The sequence below is a fragment of the Myotis nattereri genome, assembly GCF_964212035.1.
Source record: "Myotis nattereri genome assembly, chromosome: 3".
NCBI lineage: Eukaryota > Metazoa > Chordata > Mammalia > Chiroptera > Vespertilionidae > Myotis > Myotis nattereri.
In genome coordinates, this window is record NC_138077.1 from 71239600 (window position 1) to 71260957 (window position 21358).

Sequence of the window (21358 nt, forward strand, 5' to 3'; positions counted from 1 at the left end):
AGTAAAACAAAGACTTATATTTTTGATATTTATTTTATATATTTAAATGCCATTTAACAAAGAAAAATCAACCACAAAAATGAGTTTGCATGTCACCTCTGACACGCGTGTCAGAGGTTCGCCATCATTGGTTTAGATCATTGTGTAAAAATGCTGTTTTGCCCAGTTTTTAGAGTATTACCTGCATATGTACAGCACAGCATTGTTGAGAGGGCTCTTGTCCATTTATTTGCTCCTTTGATACTTGCCACAATTCTGTGAAGCTGCCCGGTGTTCATTTCTGATCCTTTGCTTGCAGAGAGTAAACCAAGGCCTGGAAAAGTTACGTGAATTGCTTAAGGTCACATACTGACAAGGGACAGGTAGCATTTATACTCAGGCTTTCTGAACCTTGTTCAGTTCATATTTCACTATGCATCCTAGCATTTAATTCAGTGGGCATTTACCAAATACTGTGTTCCTAGAATAAAAATGTGTTATGGACCTGAGTTTTATTCCCAATTTATATAGAAGGATGAAATTATTAGGATGAGCTATTAAAGCTGATATTTATATTTGTTAGTGCTTTGTTTTTTGTTTTTTTTTCAGGGAAAATTCAACTAACTACTTAGAAGAGTTAATAAATGACTGAAAAATATGGAAGAGAATAATTTTTCCACAATCTTGCACATTTTAGGTGAAAGATGACTAATTGCATTTACCTTCCCAATCCCTATTTTGTAAGACAACTGGTAGTTTATCCTATTGAGAATAGTCTACTAAACAATAGGATTAATAGACTTAATAATTAATAATTCCTTATTAGCAGGAATTAATAATTCCTTATTAGCAGGAATTGATTTTGACTGTTTCCTTGATTTATTTTGAGTGGTTTATGGTTTTTAGGAGGAAGGAATACCTGTAATATACACTTGGAAATTGTTGTTCTATAGTTTCAATGAAATGTGGGAGTGAGAAAATTCCTTTCAATTGTATATATCTATTTATAGTTTTTGCATACCAAATGTCCATTGATGTCTGTGTTTTGCAGTGCAATATAGCCAAAGAATATGTTCCATAGCATTCTAAGACTTTCCATCTTAGAGAAAAGATACAATGTGATCCACTGATTTACTTTTTATATTAAGTACAGTATAGCTCAACACATTCCTTTGAAATGCAACATAAATATATAAACTTCATATGGGTTTACCAAGTTCTGTTTGGAGGCAGAACATAGAAGTTGAGACATAATATAATATTTGGTTTGATATTCTGTTGACTAATTTTCCATGGTAAGAACAATATTTTTTCTCATACATCAGTGAGCAACAATGATTACTTCAAAGCTTCTGAAGCCAAATACTACACCTGCATGTTCCAACACAGGTTGCTGAATTTATTACCAATACTCTTGGTAATGTACACTGTGTATTTCTGAGAATGAATAAGGAATAGTTACAATGGTGTCTACCATCTGTGCAGGTTAATATTAAAATAACTTGTTTCATTTTCTCACCTGGCCTGCCTTCTCTCTGTAGCTGCACTGCTTACTTAAGGGGACAATGGAAGTATTGCTCTTTTATCTTAAGGATTTGTAACATACTTAAGACCTTACCCTATAGAATTCCATAGTGAAATGAAACTATTTTCTTTTTTTTCCAGGTTCAGCTCAGTTATTATTTGTTACAATCAAATCTGTAGGATACACCAATGACAATAAAACTATTCTCATCCCATGCTTAGTCACTAATGGGGGGGCACAGAGCCTTGGAGAATTGTTTGTAAAGTGGAAATTTGGGAACAAAGACATTTTCTTCTATGATGGAGATAAAAATGAATCCAACCCCAACAGTGACTTTTCGAGTGCATACATCATACCAAACGCACTACTAACAGGCAATGCCTCTTTGATGATGGACAAGAGGGATGCTGTCCCAGGAAACTACACTTGCGAAGTAACAGAATTAACTAGAGAAGGTGAAACCACCGTAGAACTAAAATATGTTGGTAAGAATTTTATTACCTTCCTTTTCATTTGTCCTGCAGTAGCCTAATCCTATTAGAAATGGGGCACAATGGGACTAGGAACTCGTTTGAATCAAAAAGTAGTTTATGGCTAATAAATGATTACGTAATATTCAGCAGCTTATAACATCATGAGTTTTACTTTCTCTTCTACTTTTCATAATAAAACTCCTTAGCTGTTTCTAATTTGTGTATTGTCTGGTTCTCAATGTTTGTTCTAACTGTTCTACTGGTGTGGGGGTCCTGGCATCATTTAATTTGTATTTCTGTTTGCTGCTATCAAAAGTACTGTCTTTCATGTGATTAATTTTCCATGATCTTTCCAAATATGTAGCTTTTTTTTTTTTATCACCTGCACTTTGGTCAAGGATTGACAAATCCCAGCCATGCTACAGCTGGAAAGAGTAGATTAGAAGGAGAATCACAAAATTAAAATCAGGTCATAATGATGTTTCCTTGAGGTTTCCTGCTACGGTGTTTGTTCTATTTCTTGGTCAAGATGAGGGAGAGCTATGGATCCAATAGAATTAATTTGAATTCAGCCTTGGTTATAAAGGGTGTCCCAAAATTCACGCAAGAAGTAATTTTGATAGAAAAGACAGGTTTATAATTAAAAATTGTATTTTTTTATTGATTCATAAAGTATATAGTATAGGGTTATATATGGAATAGAATATCGGGTAAACAGCCTCCACAGTTTTGCTGGCACATACACAAATGGATTATGGAACAACAAGTGGATGCTGATTTTTCGAACAAACTCATCTTCAGCAATGAGACTCATTTTCATCTTTATGGCTTTGTTAATCGACAAAATTGTCACATTTGGGGTTCAGAAAATCCATGAGTGGTTGTTGAGAAACAAATGCATCTACTACGTGTCACTGTTTTGTGCAGATTTGGGCTGGAGGCATCATTGGACCATTCTTCTTTGAAAATGCAGCGGCTCAGGCAATAACAGATAATGGTGCTTGCTATCGAGACATGATAATCCAGTTTTTTGTGCCTAAATTGCAAGATATGGATGTGGACGACATGTGGTTTCAAAAAGATGGTGCCACATGCCTTACAGCCTGAGAAACAATTCAATTACTGCATGAGTCATTTCCTGGTCGTGTAATTTCCCGTTTTGGTGATCAGAATTGGGCACCAGGATCATGCGATTTAACGCCCTTGGACTTTTTTCTTTGGGGTTTTTTGAAGTCTAAGGTTTATGCCAATAAGCCGACGACCACCCATGCCTTGAAGGAGGAAATTGAGCACTATATCAACGAAATTCAGCCACATTTATGCAAAACGGTCATGGAAAATTTCAACAAAAGAGTGTGTATGTACCAGCAAAGCCATGGAGGCCATTTACCCTATGTGCTATTCCATACATAACCCTATACTATATACTTTATGAATCAATAAAAAATGTATGATTTTTTATCATAAACCTGTGTTTTCTATCAAAATTACTTCTTGCATGAATTTTGAGACACTCTTTAGCTCCACGATTGTGCCCTTTCTTCATAGACATGGGCTGGTGAGTTGCGTAAAGCAGTAAAGCTAGCTGCAGTAAACAATCTGCTTTCTTTCTAGTCCTTGCCATGCCAGCTGATTACTTTAACCACATACAGGTGCATACTGACTTTCTATTTTGAAAGCTCTATTTAGAACCACTAGTCATATTACTGCTCTCAGGATTAGACAAGCCTTTGAGAACCTCTGCTTTAGATGGGATCACACCATTCAGTTGAATCAACTATTTGCCTTCTATTCTTCTAGTGTTTCCTGTTTTGAAATTTTTATTACCGGGTTGGGAATGGGGTGTTTATTCCGATGGAATATTTTGACATTGCTTAGGATTAGGATCAGAACATCTGATTCTTCAACTTAACTATTTGCCTCTATTGAACTTGAGAAGTTACTTCACTGGGTCCAAGTTACCTCATCTCTACAATGGGGATGGAAAGAGATTCCTGCTTTTATATATTCGCCAGTCGAACAAGCATCATGAGATCCCTATGTACCAGTCCTTTGTAAACCAGAGTACTTTTCAAATGTTAGTTGTCTTCCTGGGACATTTCTTTTATGAAGTGAGGTACTGAGGTGTTGAAGCTGGGATGTCATGAGAGGGGTGTCTGTGTGGTGCAGCATGGGCAGGAGATGGCTAAGAGCAGAATTTGGAAGGCTTTTATGCTCAAAAATCTCTCCTCCATTGAAAATTTCATTAACTCAAAATGGGGAGGGAGATTTTGGAGTAGAGTGTAGGTCACTGAGAGGAGAATTGTAAACTCGAGAGTTAAAGGCCATGAGATGGGATGAAGGTGGATGGGAAGGGAATACCAATCTCTGGGATAAAGACAAAGTTTATAATTTTCTGTTTGATTGTTTCATCTTTGTTTTCAAAGTCCCCTGAAAAAATATGAACTATGCTTACTGTTGGGGCCATTAAAATGTGAAAGTGGTGTTCTAGAGAATGTAGAAGATTCTACCTGAGGTCTCAGACATTTGGCAGTGCACCCATCTTTATTTTTTGAAATATTTATAGGATCACATGAAGTTTCAAAGATTGAACAGAGAGGTGCTGTGTAGTCTTATCTAGCTTCACCCAGTGGTTATATTTTATGTAACAGTAGTTAAATGTCAGAGCCACCTAGTTCACAATGGTACAATGTGTATATATTTCTTTTTCTTTTTATCACAGATGTACATTTCTGTAATGACGACCAAAATCAATATATAGAACTATCACATTAATACAAATATCTGCCTCATGCAACCCTTTTACAGTCACCTGCTCCCTTACTATCCCTAACCTGGCAAGCACCATTTATTCTCCATATCAATGCTTTGGTCATTTCATAAATCTATACAAACTAGAGGCCCATTGCAGGAAGATTCCTGCAAGAATAGTGCTTCCTGCAGCCAGAGCAAAGCAGAGGAGGGAGCGAATCCTGTCGAGGGGGGCTTTGATCCCGCCTCCGCAGCCCCAGTTGCTTCTCCACAGCTTCACTACCTTCTACAGCACTTGGCTTCCTTCTCCGTTGTCTTCGTCTTCCCTCCATGCCTGAATATGCAAATTAATCGCCTTCTTTGTTGGGTTAATTTGCATATTCATCTGATTGTCTGGTGAGCATAGTGGAGTAACACCAATTTGCATGCTTCTCTTTTATTAGTGTAGATATAAAAGCCCAGCGACCAGACTGGTGGAACAACCAGAATTATCAGAATGACTGGTGCCTATGACATGCCCTGGGAGGCCAACCAACCCAATCTGGGCCCCAATCAGCCCTCCTCCCCTCCTCCCCGAGCTGGCTCAGCCCCAATCATCCCCAACATCTTGATAAGGGACAGGATTTCCCGCCAATCGCCTGGGGCCCCACCTCCCACTGGCCCTGTCCTATTGGCCTCCATCAAGGAGGGCCTGCTGGACCCCACCCTGCATGAATTTGTGCACTGGGCCTCTAGTGTTATATAAAAGAATGTAACATTTGAGACTGGCTTTTTTTTTTTTTTTTTTTTTTAAATTAAGCACAATGCCCTTGAGATCTATTCATGAAATAGCATCATTTAGCAATACACCACTACCCCCTCCCCACTCAGTAATATTCCATGCTATGGGTATATCACACCTTATTGAACCATGTACCTACTATAGCACATCTTGGATGTCTTCAGTTGCTTTGGGCTATTTCTCATGACATTTCTATGAACCATCATGTACAGGCTTTTATGTGGATATAGTCTTCATTTCTCTGGATAAATGCATAGAAACACAACTACTGGTCATATGTAAGTATATGCTTAGTTTTTGAAGAAACTGCCAAACTGTATTCCAGAGTGGTTGTTCCATTGTTCATTCCCATCATATGAGTTATCTAGTTCCCCCACATCCTTGCCAGCATTTGGTGTTGTCATAGTTTTGCACCATTTTTTTAAGGGAAAAGAAAGAACCTCCTCTGCCCCAAACAGTTAATTGAAGGAGGTTCCTGCAAAATTATTTTGATGAATTTACTCATCATGTGAATCCTAGGGATTTAGGCAGTGGAATGCATTTTTACTATATTGTGCTTTATTTTGCAAATATAGATATAAATGAAAACTAGAAATTGCTTAATAGAGAATTCTACCTAGTGGAATGTGGATTAATGGAGGCCAATATTTGTCCCTTTTGGGGGAGCACAAGGACTAATTATGTGAAAATATTCTCATTGAGATATAGTTTTATATCACTCTGGTACCTGTGTAGTCTATAGTACAATGGAAGAAGCATAGAACTTAAATTTAGAAAGCTTTTTTCTGTACTTCAACATTTTTTTAATTTAAGAAAACTTAGGTAAGAACCTTTCTGGCCCTTAGTTTTTATCTGTAAAATGAGGATACTATCTTCATCACAAGATTGTTTGAGATGTAAATATGTTTATCTCTCTCTTACTTTAAAATGATTTATTGAGTGCTTACTATGTGACAGGCATTGTACTAGACCAGTGGTTCTCAACCTTCCTAATGCTGTGGCCCTTTAATATAGTTCCTCAAGTTGTGGTGACCCCCAACCATAAAATTATTTTCGTTGCTACTTCATAACTGTGATTTTGTTACTGTTATCAATTGTAATGTAAATATCTGATATGAGGATGTATTTTCATTGTTACAAATTGAACATAATTAAAGCATAGTGATTAATCACAACAATATGCAATTATATATGTGGTTTCCAATGGTCTTAGGCGACCCCTGTGAAAGGGTCGTTTGGCCCCCAAAGGGGGCGCAACCCACAGGTTGGCGACCCACAGGTTGAGAACCGCTGTACTAGTCTTTTTGGATTTAATGATGATTAAGACAGGATCCCTGATTTCAATGAAGTGATAAAAGTAAAAATAAGAGTAAAATGACAGAACATTTATTTGAGCACATGCCAGATATTTTATATTAGGTTCCATGACCCCAGGAACTCTGGAAGATTGATATAGGTCTTACCATTCAACAGCAGAGAGATTTCTGGTACTTGTTCAAAATCAGAGACATAACTAGAATATTAACCTAGATCTGTCTTCAAAACCCAGTACTGCTTTTTATCCTATCATGGATAGTTTCTGTTAAAACACCGTGTACACAATCAAATACTAAATGTAAATAATAATTATAAAATCTGTCATTAATGTCTATATTTGTATTATCAGTAATACAATAACTTGGAAGCTTAAGATTTTGCATTTTTCCAAGTAAGCTACTAGTGTTTATGTTTAAGGCCAGTTCAAATTCAGCAGAGTTTCCGATTCCATCATTGTCAATGTGATATACATTATGTTCATAATGTAGACATGAAGGCACTGCAAGATCCTTATATTAGTTTTCTAGTGCTGTATAACAAATAACCATAAATGTAACAGCTTAAAACTGCTCCCCTTTATTTGCTCACAGATTTGTAGGTCACAGTTCTGGTCACGGTGTGGCTGGGGTCTAAAAGAAAGGCGTTGTCCAGGCTGTATTCGCATATGGGTCGTGTTCCAAGCTCACATGATTGTGGCAGAATTTAGTTCCTGGTGGTTGCAGAACTGAGGTCCCTGTTTCTATGCTGGATGTCTGCTGTGGGCTTTTCTCAGATCCTAGAGGTTTCTCATTCCTTGTCATACAGCCTCTTCCACATTTCAAGCCCGCAAAGGAACGCCATCCTCTCATTGAAGCCCTGTGACCTGTTGGATTTCTTATGCCAGGAAGAGCACAGATCCTCTTCAGGGCTCACTTGACTTGACTAGGTCAGCCCTCTCCGAGGACAATCTCTTTTTCTTAAAGTCAACTGACTGAGGACCTTAATCACACCAAGCAAAATCCCTTTGGTCATGTGACACAACAATCCTGGGGATGAAATTCATCCTATTCAGAGTCCCACCTGAACTACAAGGGAAAGAAATTATAAAAGGCTCATTGCAAGGATTCTGGATTTGATTAAATAACTGAGGCTATAGCCAATTCAGTGCCTCAGAAAAGCCGTCACAATCCTAAAGCGTCGTTATAATTTGGCCTGAATTTTAGTGTAACTTTTAATGTGACCTTCTTTTGTGGAAACTGATGTTCTCTGTGTTTGTGAAGGTTTACCATGCACAGGCGTACCTCAGATATGCTGCAGGTTCGGTTCTAGACCACAATAAAATGAGTAATGCGATAGAGCAAGCTGCAATCTTTTTGCTGGTGGAGGGTTTGTCCTTCAATTAGAAAAAAGGCAACATCAATGAAGCACAATAAGCAAAGCACAATAAAATGAGATATGCTTCTATATATTTGAAGAAGCCCACTAAATTGATTGGAGTGATTTTTTCATTTTTTGGTCATCCCATTTTGCACACAGTGGTAAGAGAAATGAAGTGGTGGGTTTTTATAATACTTCAGCTTGGCGACAAAATTTAAACAATCTCTTAATAACATTTCCTGGCCTTTTCACTGAAGGGTTTATCTTCCTGTGATCCAGTTTACCTGACCAGGAATTGGGCAGTAATGGGCACAGTTGTGAGCCATACAGTGAGTAGAATGGTAGCATGGAATCCCTTGGTTTATTTTACTTCATCCTGAGGTGGAATACTATCTGATATTGTTCTTTTTTAAGCTTTATTCATTTATTTTTTAGTGCCATTGAAATTTAGAAAGCTCAAGGGGACCTTAGAGAAAGAACTATCTTGTCATCTTCTCCCGTTAGGGAATAAGAGTAAAAGTCATCTGATAGTAATACCACACCAATTCAGTAGCTGAATGGGAATATAAGTGGCTTCATAGAAAAAGGTTGGGTTTCTCCCCATAATCTCATTTGGTTCTTGAACATCAGAGTCAACAATCTTCCAACTCTTCTCACCTTAACAAGTTAGAGACAGTAACACATTCATGTGAATTACAGCAGAGGTTTGTAGCAGTCACTTTAAACTGAGATCATCATGGGCAACACCACCCACCACTCCCCGCATCCTCCTCAAACACACAAATACACGTACACTTACCATGGGGAGTATATTAAAATCTTGGGGTGGAATCTGAGACTAAGGAGTGTGTGAAGTTTGAATAAACCCACGGCGATTCTGATAGGCTGCATTTAAGAATGACTTAGACCATATTTTGTGTTCTGTAATCCCACCCTCTTCTGTCATTGAAATATCTCTCACACTTATTTCTGCATAGAGGCTTGGAGTCATCTAGGCTATTTTGCCATCTAATTCAGGAATTGCTTCTATCACACCCCAGGTTATTGGTCATTCAAACCTTTTACCTATATGCCTGCCATGATGAGACTGTTACTTCCTAAAAGTCTCTTATCAGGCCGTTCCAGTTCTGTACGTCAAGCTAAAGTTTGCAATCCTGCAAGTTCTCACTTACTAGGAGGGCTATAGTGTTTCTCTCCCAAGTTTATTAGTCTCTAAGGAAAAAACCCCCTCCCCCACCATCAAAAAACATCCCAGCTAGTTTCCCAAGAGCTGAGGTGGTCACCCAGGTGGCCTCTTATTCACATGATTTAAGAGTACTGCATTTTCTATTTTTGTTAATCCTCACCAGATTATATTTTTCCCATTGCTTTTGTTTCTTTGTTTGTTTTGAGACTGGAAGGTGGAAAGGCAGAAGGGAGAGAGGGATAAAGGGAGAGAAAGAGAAAGAGAAAGAGAAAGAGAGAGAGAGAGAGAAAGAGAGAGAAAGAGAAAGAGAAAGAGAAAGAGAAAGAGAAAGAGAGAGAGAGAGAGAAAGAGAGAGAGAGAGAGAGAGAGAGAGAGAGAGAGAGAGAGGAGGGAAGGAGAGAGAAAGAGAATGTGCTGGTGCATAGACACACATCCAGCACAAGCCCTGAAGGGAGCGGGGATCAAACCTACAATCCAGGTTCAGGTCTTTGTCTGAGAATCAAACCAAGGACCTTCCCTGCTCAAACAGATGCCCTAACCACTTAGCGACTCCTGCCAGGGCAAGATAACTCCATTTTCTGCATAAAACTACATCAGGTACTTAGCCTCAGCAGCTCCCAGTATAAAACAGAGCATCATTCCAACTCTGAGTGTGAAGGTTGTGGACAGTCCTTCTTGTTTACTCTTCAGCGTTAGGGGGTCCTTTGGTCTCAGGGACAGCTGACAGCCTTATTGAGCCAACCAGCTGCCCTGTGGTACACAGTGTCCCAATGCTCTAAGTCTGGTGGGTGATTCTTTCATATCCATATACCCAGCAGTTGGAGGAGAATCCACGAGTCCCTTTGGCAGCCTCAGGGTGTCTAAGCAGCCATTCACATCATGACCATCTTAATTATGAACATTGTGTTAGTGAGGTGTCTCTTTTCCTTTCTCTTTTTAATCTTTTAAAAACAAATAAGACTATCAAATTTCTTAGGACTGGAAAGTTTGTCTCCAGTCACATCAACACATTTATTAAACTCCTTCTGTTTGCAGGTTGAATGGGAAGTCTTAGAGGAGGGAATACTTAAAAAACTCTTCAATTTTAAAGAAATAATAATGTTGAGGGAAAGAGCTTTACAAAACCAAACCATGAACAGTTACATAGTATATAATGTACTGTGAGTGGAAATGTTATTTCCTGCGTTTTATTGTATGAGGATGGAGTTGATGGAGGAGATGGGTAGAGGATTTGGAGAAGTGGGGTATTGTGGTGGGAAATTGCTTTCTTCTCCAGCAGGTAAGAGAAAAACAACCAAAGGAGCAGGCAGGCTATGCAGCCCATTAGAGTAGCCACTAGAGACTGACTTTGTGACAAGAGAGTTCATCACTTAGGATAAATGTTACTGTCAGTTTTAAAAGGCCTTTGCTTAAGTTTGAATGTTGTGCCTGTGTCATTCAGTGAGACACCGGAGCTCTATATGCGTAATACAGACCACGGTGTGATGATAGCCAGAGATAAAGGGGAAAGGGAAGGGGGGGTGTAGGTGGAGGTTGTCAGAGGGAAGAGGGAATGGGGACAGAAGGCTGCAGAATGTATATGATATTTCATTGAGTTGTACACTTGAAAGTGGTATAATTTTGGCAACCAATGTCACTCTAATAAATTCAATTTGTTTTAAAGGAAGGCCTTGTGTATACTGTAGCTCATAGCCAGATTTTGAATCCATTTTTTCCAAACAGCAGAGGACAGTAGAGGGAGGAACCTGGGGTGCAGGATGGAGCAAGAAGGAGGAGAGGAACCTTGGAGAGGGGCGGGAACAGTGAAAACCCATTGAGAGAAGGAACACACTCCAAGCCTCTCCTGGGGATGGGGGCCCAACCCTAGTATGGGGCTGGTGCTGGTGGAGGTGAGGCTTACCCTTGAACCCTGGCCTTCTTCACCTCCCCGGTTGGGGTCTTGGCTGAGCCTCAGGGAATGAGGATGAGTCCAGGAATCTGAGGGTCTCCCTTCAGTGGGCACATTGGCTGGGAGCAGATGTCAGTGGCCAGAGCTCCAGAGCAAGACCAGCAGCCTGGGCAGTGGGTCCAGCTTGTTGTGGGCGGCAACGCAGCAGGGTTCTGACTGTGAAGCTGGTGGCTGCTCCAGACATTGCCCTGGCTGAGAAGGCAGAGGCGGCCCCTTCGTGGGCGCAATGTGGCCCTTGTTGGTGCTGTTGCTGCTGGGCTGGGCGAGCCTAGGTGAGTGGCGGGGATCCTGGCTCTGAGGGCCCGAAGGTTGTGCACTGCGCCTGGCTCGCCCCTCAGCTCCCTGGAGAAGGTGGCCAGTGCTGGAGCATGGGCCCTGTGTGCCTGGGCGTGAAAGTGGGAGGTCCCGGGTGAATCACAGCCTGCCTCCTTCCTTTCCTTCTTTCCTTCCTTCCTTTCTTCCTTCCTTCCTTTCTTCCTTCATCTTTCTTCCTTCCTTCCTTTCTTTTTCTTTCTTTCTTTCTTTCTTTCTTTCTTTCTTTCTTTCTTTCTTTCTTTCTTTCTTTCTTTCTTTTTTTCTTTCTTTCTTCCTTCCTTCCTTCCTTCCTTCCTTCCTTCCTTCCTTCCTTCCTTCCTTCCTTTCTTTCTTCCTTTCTTCCTTCCTTCCTTCTTCCTTCCTTCCTTCCTTCCTTCCTTCCTTCCTTCCTTCCTTCCTTCCTTCCTTCCTTTCTCTCTCTCTCTCTCTCTCTCTCTCTCTCTCTCTCTCTCTCTCTCCCCCTCCCTCCCTCCCTCCCTCCCTCCCTCCCTCCCTCCCTCCCTCCCTCCCTCCCTCCCTCCCTCCTTTCTTTCTTTCTTTCTTTCTTTCTTTCTTTCTTTCTTTCTTTCTTTCTTCCTTTCCTTCTTCCTTTCCTCCCTACCTCCCTACCTCCCTTCCTTACTATCCCTCATCTTCATCTTACCAGGTGACAGCGGGCTCATCTTCCTCTGCTCAGGGCCTCCAGACACAGGCACCAGCAAGACTCCACACCATGCACCTCTAGTGGAAATAACTAGAGAGAAAGGGCACGATTAGAGGCAAGTAGGTGTCAGCTATTAGGGTTCCCTCTCTTTGGCACCACTCTTCCCTCCTAGGTGCTTAAATGCACTGGGGATGAAGTGGGTGGGGACAGTGGGAGAGCCTGGTTTCTTGCAATGGAAGTGTGCATTTTGGCGAAGTCTGCAAGATGGTTATTTTTTTTTTCCTGTTTGCCCTCCCACATGAACATAGGAGGTAAGGGATACATACCTGATACAATTAAGTTTTATTTCCAACACACCATTTAATCAGAAGAATCTTTTACTCCCCCCCCCCTTTTAATTTATTAAACCCTAGAAATAGACTTCCTGAAAACTCTCTCAACCTCACCACCCCACCAAACACTTTAAAACAGTCCAAAGAGCACATTCAAGTTTCCCCCTGTATTTGGGGAACCATTTAACTGCTATGGATTTCACTTGAAATATGAAGACAATTTGAAGTCAAGTGGAATTTGGTGTTTTTCTATGCCAAAGGTGTTTTGGCTGCAAGCTTTTGGAAACTATTTTTTTTTCCAGGATTAAGCATGTATTTATTTTAGTTCAGTTAAAACATACAATGTTTCATTGAAACAGTGTAGCACTCTTTGCCAACAAGTCATACTGGAATTGGTGGCCTCTAACAGTACAAGGGGGATTTTTACACTATATACATAAGATTAACACACCTATGTTCTCAAATGTCTTTCCTTACACTAGATCACATTTGATTTCATTACACTAGATCACGTTTTGATAACTATGCATTTTGAAAATTTAAATCTTTCTAAAATTTAAATAAGAGATCTAAATTTGCACCAAGTTTTCATGAAAAAAAAAATGGTTAACCAGTCTGTTTATTGCAAATACAATGTAAACAATATTTAAAATTTTTAGTGTTTACACAATTTATCAATTTGTTTAGATTGACATCTCTGTACAGGTAATTTTGGGACAATTCTTAGATTTACATAATGTGAATTCATCAAAATGCAGTTAAGAAAGTTACAGGAATATATACACTTGAACCCAAGACCCAAACCTGACCCATGGAATTATATACAACCTATATACAAATACATATGGACAGACATTGTATGTAAATAGATTATCATAAATATTGAAAAATATGTTAGCTTTACTGGATTACTGATGTTCTATAAATAACATTACAGTTATAACTGAAACACCCATGGGAGACAGTAATGCAAAATGAGGTGACAAGACAGTGGTTTTAATACTGAAGACTGCTTATTAATGGGAATTCACTGTTCAGGAACCTCAGGACAGACAAGATAGCTCCAAGAAAATCATGCAATGGAATTTATCCTAAGCAACTGATTTTGAACCTCAAACAGCCAAAGAAGATTGGCTGAGCCTCCCCACACTGATTAGCTGTGAGGACTTCTTTCCATTCTTTCTTGGTTGATGGAGTATTTCCTCCCAGAGGAAAGGATGTGAACCTGTACTTGGTGTTCTCTGAGAGGCCTCAGATCCAATAGATCAGATATGTCTGTACTTAAAGACCCTTGTGGAACTGGAAGACGTCTTGTAGTGCTACTTTGGTGAAACCAATGGTCCATTTGTGTTTGTTTCTACAAAAATAAGTAATTGGGGACCATCTAGAAAGGCAGTGAGAAGGCAGATTCTACAGCACTGCTTTCATCTAATTGGACTTTGGTACTCCCTTCGAATCCAGAACCTCGTCTCTAGTTCAGACCAAGAATTGGTACTTCTGCTGGAAACTATTATTTTTTAAAAAATGTGTGCTTCATAAAAACTGAGGAAAGCATGTGATTTTTGTGGGTGTGTCTCTAGGCTATGCCTGTCACATTTCACATGCAAAGACCCTTTTGTTAACTTTTTCTGAGATGCAAATTGAGTTTGAGGAACAGTGACACTCAAATGTTATTTTTAATTCTAGAATTTGAGCTTATTTACATTTAAACTGATTGTTAACTTCACTGTGCCATTCATAAAGCCTTGTGACTTCGGCTATTTTCAAGATGCTCTTAAGACCCTGTTACCACTTTCCCCATTCTCTGAAAATCCTGGCACGTTGGAGCTGTTCATACTCACTATGTCTGTTATCTGAAGGGTTGATATTAGATAAAGTAGTGTTCCCTGTCATTATCATTAATGGCTCATTGCTGTTACTATCAAAATAACTAAAATAATACTGCTTTTAGAAACCTGTTTTCTGATTAGAATGCATATTGAATCACATTATAAATTGTGATGTAATATCACTAAATCAGACTGTAGGCATCAACAGTTATTCTGAAGAATAAAAATGATAGGAGATCCATGATGGTGGCTGATGGGATGTCAGTCAGAAAGATAGCATGAGTGAGTGAGAGAGTCAAAGGAGAGTGGGTGGATGTGTGGGGAGGGTCTGTATTTGTGAGTGAGGGACAGCTATATTCCACAGGACTGTCAGGGACTGGTGAACCAGGCTCCCCGGGCTGTGCAGACTCTACTACTGCTGAAATCTCTCCCTGAGCAGCCGACTCTGCCGCAGAGACCACACCATCTTGAAGGGGAGAGCGGCTATGATCAGAAGCCCAGCCTTACCTTCACCTGGGGAGACCTGAATACCTATCAGACCCTACAGCCACAATGCCCATGGAACAGCTACCTCAGCTGCGAACACACAAACACTGAAACTCCAGCCTCCCCGGCCGCAGTGAACTAAACGCAGCTGGTGATATAAATGTCATCGGGTCATTTAGAAGATAGGGCTATGTGCCTGTGGGGAAGCAAGGGGAACGGAATGCCAGGGATTGCTCCCTGGAGGTGGAGTGCATGCTAGAGAGAGCATGGCCCACAACTCCAGGGTTCTAAAGAGGGATTGTATGTGTGGAGCCTTTCATTTGCATTCAGGGATAATTGACTGAAACTATCTTTCTTCTGGGCATGCCCTTTCCCATAATGTATACAGAAAACCCACAGGGGGTGGGGTCAAAACTAAAATGCAAATATTATTATAATTCGCCCAGAGTTTTAGGAAGGTCACATTGGCATTGAGGTCATGTCCTTTTCCTCTGAGCTTGGGCCCAATACAGATCCAACCCAGTGCATAGGATCATTTAATTAAAAATACTTACCAATAATCAGCAAAGAAACAGCAATCCTAAGTGACTCACTAGATCAGATGGACTTAATTGACATCTTCAGAACACTTTACCACAAAGCCACAGAATATACATTCTACTCAAGGGCTCATGGGACAGATTCAAAAATAGACCACATATTGGGTCACAAACAAAGTCTCCCCAAATTCAAGAAAATTGAAATCATACCAAGCATCTTCTCAGACCACGATGGCATAATATTAGAAATAAACTACAATAAAAACAACCCAAAATACTCAAACACTTGGAAGCTGAATAGCATGTTATTAAATATTGATTGGGTTACCAATTAGATCAAAGAAGAAATTAAAAACATCCTGGAAACTAATGACAATGACAACACAACAATCCAAAACCTATGGGACCCAATGAAAGCAGTCCTGAGAGGGAAGTTTATAGCTCTACAGGCCTATCTCAAAAAAACAAGAAAAAATGGTAGTAAATCATCTAACTCTACAAATCAAAGAATTACAAAGAGAGCAACAAGAAAACCCCAGACTGAGCAGAAGGAAGGAGATAATAAAGATTAGAGCAGACATAAATGACATAGAGACCAAAAAAACAATACAGAAAATCAATGAAACCAAGAGCTGGTTCTTCGAAAGGAGAAACAAGATTGACAAACCTCTAGCCAGACTCACCAAGAAGCAAAGAGAGAGGACCCAAATAAACAAAATCAGAAACGATAGAGGCGAAATAACAACAGACCCCACAGAAATACAAATGATCGTTAAAAAATACTATGGACAGCTCTACTCCAACAAACTAGACAACCTGGAGGAAATGGACAAATTCCTAGAAAAATACAACATTCCAAAACTCAATCAGGAAGAATCTAAAAATCTCAATAGGCCAATAACTATGGAAGAAATTGAAACAGTCATCAAAAAGCTTCCAGCAAACAAAAGCCCAGGACCAGACGGCTTCACAGGGGAGTTTTACCAAACATTCAAGGAAGAACTAAAACCTATCCTCCTCAGACTACTACAAAAAATTCAAGAAGAAGGAACACTTCCAAGTTCATTCTATGAAGCCCAGCATCACCCTAATACCAAAACCAGAAAAGAGTTTAAGGTCAACAGAAAATAAAAGTAAAGCAAATAGGGTTTATTGAAAATACATTCCAAATGAGGTGCCAGTCAGTCAACAGAGTGTGGAAGACAAAATGGTGAGAGCAGCCAATGGCAGGGCTGCTGTAGCTCACAGGGAGTCAGAGGAAAGGGGCCTTGGAGACAAGTTCTGGGGATGAGACCAGGTTGAGCTGCAGCTGCCCATTTCTCCCCTGGATGCAAGTGTCATGGGGTCCTTTAGAGGTTAGGGGATATGTGCCTGTGGGAAAGCAAGGGAAGGGAATGGCATGGGATTGCTCCCTGGAGGTGGAGTGCATGCTAGAGAGAGCATGGCCCACAGCTCCTGGGTACTAAAGAGGGATTGCACCTGTGGAGCCTTTCATTTGCATTCAGGGAGGATTGACTGAAACTATCTTTCTTCTGGGCATGCCCTTACCCTTAATGTATACAGAAAACCCGCAGGGGGTGGGGTCAAAACTAAAATCCAAATATTATTATAATTCGTCCAGAGTTTTAGGAAGGTCACATTGCCATTGAGGTCATGTCCTTTTCCTCTGAGCTTGGGCCCAATACATGCAGGTCCAAACCTGCCAACTGTCAGCCTGCTGGGCTGCCCATAGAGAGGAGGTTTGAAGGAAAAGTTGGTCCAACCCTTGTTCAGGACCCCAGGGCAGGCCCTGCCCCAGCCACTCATTTAATTTCCTACATAACACTTTCAGATTCATTTACAAATGACTGGTAATCAAATGCCATTTACTGGTAGCCACTACAGTTTCAGTTGACCTTTGCAGTAAAATAAGTTATCTGGAATGTCCATTCCATCTAATTACAGCCAAACTCTAACCCCCTGTATTGGTTTACAAGATACAGAATGAATTATTATGCTCCTTCCCTCCACCATGCCCCATATGTCAAGTTATACTTTGTTTAAAAGCACATCAACATTTTCAGTGGAATTCAACAACTGGTACATAAAACCTTACTCAATGAGTAAGTATATAAACTGTCAGAAGTTGAATGATTTTTCAAAGTGAGTTTTTAAAATCAAGGGTACATATGGTTAAAAAACAGGGTTATTGTCTATGTATAGTACTAATTTGGCTTGCTTTAAACAAGATGTTTTCTTTTCTCCTAAAAACATACTACTTTTTAGCACAAGTTCCTATTTTAGGGAATTAATTGCCTATGTAAAAGTCTTTATTTATGGCTCCACCTCAGCAGTTTAGAGGCAGTATGTTAAAGCATTATACTAAACTAGGGGCCCAGTGCACGAATTTCTACACCTTGAAAAGAACTGTGGCCCACAAAGCTTCAGTTGGCACAGGGGTGGGTCTCAGGCCATCCTCCATGCCCCCGCCTGGCCCCTCCCACTGCAGGCCCTGATCCCACTCTGCTGGCAGCTTAGCTCCTGCTGCTGCTGCTCCCATGTACTGAAGGTGCTGGCCCCGTTTGCGCCCACTGACAGTGCAGCAGGACTGGGGCCAGAGCCAGCAGCAGGTGGGAGCAGGGCTGAGGCTGGCACTGTCAGTGGGTGTGAGCAGAGGCTGCTGACCCCATTGCCTCTCCAAACCGGGAGGCTGGAAAAGCCCTCAGGGGTTATCAGGATTGGCAAACGCTGCTTGTACCTGCTGAAAGTGCCAAGCGATTGGGTCTGGCACTGAGCACCAGCAACAGGTGCGAGCAGCAGCTCCAGTGCCAACTGAGGCTGTGAGGGGGGCCAGTGATGCCAGCATGTGCGAGCACCTACCAGGACCACAGTACGTGGAAGAAAATAATTTTCAGTAACCACCAGAGGCTTTCCCCGATGACACCGACCAGCACCCTTCATTGGTCTGGCACTCACACTCACCTGCTCCACCACATGCCACAGTTGATGCCCACCATGTTCTGCATGTGCCCTCTAGTGGTCAGCGCATGTCATAGCGACTAGTTGGTTGGTTGTTCCTCTGTTTGGTCTATTTGCATATTATGGTTTTATATATATACTAGAGGCCTGGTGCACAAAAATTTGTGCACTTGAGGGTGGTCCCTCAGCCCTGCCTGGGCCCTCTTGCAGTCTGGGAACCGTCGGGGGATGACCACCTGCTGGCTTAGGCCTGCCCCCTGGGGGATTGGGTTTAAGCTGGCAGTCAGACATCCCTCTGGCAGCCTGGGAACATTTGGGGGATGTTCACTTGACAGCGGGGACCAGGCCTAAGCTGCAGTCAGACATCCTTAGTGCTGCTAAGGAGGCAGGAGAGGCTCCCACCACACCACTGTACTGGCAGCCATCAGCCTGGCTTGTGGCTGTGCAGAGCTCCCCCTGTGAGAGCGCACTGACCACCAGGGGGAAGCTCCTGCACTAAGCATCTGCCCCCTGATGGTCAGTGTGTGTCATAGTGACCAGTCATTCTCAATCATTCTGCTGTTAGGGTCAATTTGCATATTACCCGTTTATTATATAGGAGTGCCTGGCCAACCTGGGTGAGGGGATGAGGACCATTTTCAGGCTGGCTGAGGTCCCCAGTGGGGACCCTCACCCCATGAGGGTGTGGCCAGCTGGGTGAGGGGCTGATGGCTGTTTGCAGGCTGGCCACAGCTCCCAGCCTCCCAAGCTCCCAGTGGAGGCTGGCTGGAAGCAGATATCTGGGATTTATTTAGCTTCTATAATTGAAACTTTGTTGCCATGAGTGGAGGCCACAGCCAGCTCAGGCAGGCCGGAAGCTTGGCTTCCTCCATCACCCAGGCAACCAAGCCTCCTGCTTGCTCCAGCTCCGTGGCTGCTGGCCGCCATCTTGGTTGGGTTAATTTGCATATCGTTGCTCTGATTGGCTGGTGGGCGTGGCTTAGGGTGTAGTGAAGGTACAGTCAATTAGCATCTTTGTCTTTCATTAGTGTAGATTGGCTGGTGGGTGTGGCTTAGGGCATAGCAAAGGTATGGTCAATTAGCATCTTTGTCTTTTATTAGTGTAGACTAGAGGACCGGCATGCGAAATCACATGAAACCCAGAGTCCCGGGCTCTGCCGCCATGGGTCCCATCAATGCACCTCCTGGTGCCAAGTTGTTTGGTTGTTCTGGCATTATGGCCACTGACTTTTTATAATATAGATAGGTGCATACTATTAAGACATTTGCTCATGCTGTCATCTGTATTTTGGGAGATGTTTAATCTTTGCCACTGAGTTATTAAGTGAGATTTGAAAGGCTAGGTTCTAAAGATGAAATATAGGTGTTTTTCCCAAAATTAATAAATATTTTGAATCCAAAATTTCACTCACATTATTAAAACTGTTGGTATTCCTTAATGTCGATTCAACTGTGGCTAGTATAGGCATTGCCTTTAATACATTAATGTTATTTTTGTAACATGATTTTTATAAAGCCATTTACCCAGCTTTTAGGTTTTGTATTCATAACTTTTTATACAAGATTTAAAAATTCTATATTTTTATATCTTATTTCTAATACAATACACTCAGGCTGTCATGAAGCTACTTTCACTTGCATAGATATTTTTTCTATGATAAAAGAACAAGAATAATTGTATAGTGTCATTTTGCCGAAGTCATTGTAATACTAAATAAAAAATACAGAGCACCCAGGAAATTTGATTCTGACAGAACTAGACTGAAATAATAGAACCTGGATTTCCCCTCTGTGTGGTTATGTGGAGGTAAAACAGGAATTAGAAGCCACACCCTCCTCTACTTCCTTCCATACCCATGGAGCATTTGTATATGACTCCACATCTGGTCAACCCAGGGATTGAGCATATTTATGCATGCTTCAATGTGTGTCACATTTATGGGTTAAAAGACAAGGCAGGAAATAGGGCAAGTGCAAGGTCTATCATTTTTTTTCTCTTTCAAGCCAACTATGTGCCCCCTCACTATGCTCCAAGTATTTTGCAAGGCCTTCCTGGACACGGAGACAAATTTCAGACTCTAGGCCTCTTAATAACATAAAGTGTGGTTAAATGGTAGCAGGGATTTTATTGTTTTTATCCTTAATTGGTACTGAAAATATTTTAGATGCTTGATAATCTCTTAATTCTGGATGTTGTTGCCCTTCCCCCTGTAATTCTAGCCCAACCACTTCAGTTCTTGTAAGGCCACTTTACAATCTAGAGGCAATTACTTTGAGCCAGAACTAAATGCATTGTGGACACCCCCACTTTACCCCAGTCCTTGTTTGAACTCTAGTGGAGAGGGATCTGACTAAATTCTCTTTTATGACCCTAATTCTAACCCCATTCTGTTTGAAGCTCCAGTTTTTCTTTCCAGGGTCAAGGTCTATGGCAAAATGGATTCATTTCTGGCAGGTATCATTTTGCTTCATTTACCTTAGTGACTGCTGGGACTTCTTACCCCATTCCTAAACAGCCATTCCAGGCAGATAATTAACATCCTACTCAGTTGCAAAAAAAAAGGATTGATGTATGGTGTAGACTCTCTCAACTTCCATCCTACCACTTCTAAACTTACCTATAATATCAGGTAACCTTCTTCACTTTCTCCCTTCTCACCCAGTTTCAGAAGTATACCTATTCGCCTTTTTGGGGGGGAGAAGAAGGGCAGGGAGGGGAAAAGGCAAGGGAAGGGCAAGGGGGTGCTCCTGGGAGAGAGAACACTACCTATTCACCTTTTAAAGGAAAAGATCACCTGTCAACAGCTCTTCCACTTCCACCACCTTGGAGACCTGCCTAATCAGTTTAATTTTCAATTTTGTATCTTAGATCTTTCCTCCTCTTTTGGTTCTTCCACCATAGCTTGCAGGCATGCTTAACTTTTACCCTATATTAAAAGC

General features: G+C 41.2%; 1 protein-coding gene across 1 annotated transcript in view; it reads left to right on the plus strand.

Annotated features, from left to right (window-relative positions):
• LOC308515895 (leukocyte surface antigen CD47-like) overlaps nt 1-21358 on the plus strand; it is a 146202-nt gene that overhangs the window by 11491 nt on the left and 113353 nt on the right. The window contains exon 2 of the mRNA XM_081086559.1: nt 1645-1989. Within this exon, the coding sequence (XP_080942685.1) occupies nt 1645-1989 (345 nt within the window). The remainder of the gene's footprint in view (nt 1-1644; nt 1990-21358) is intronic.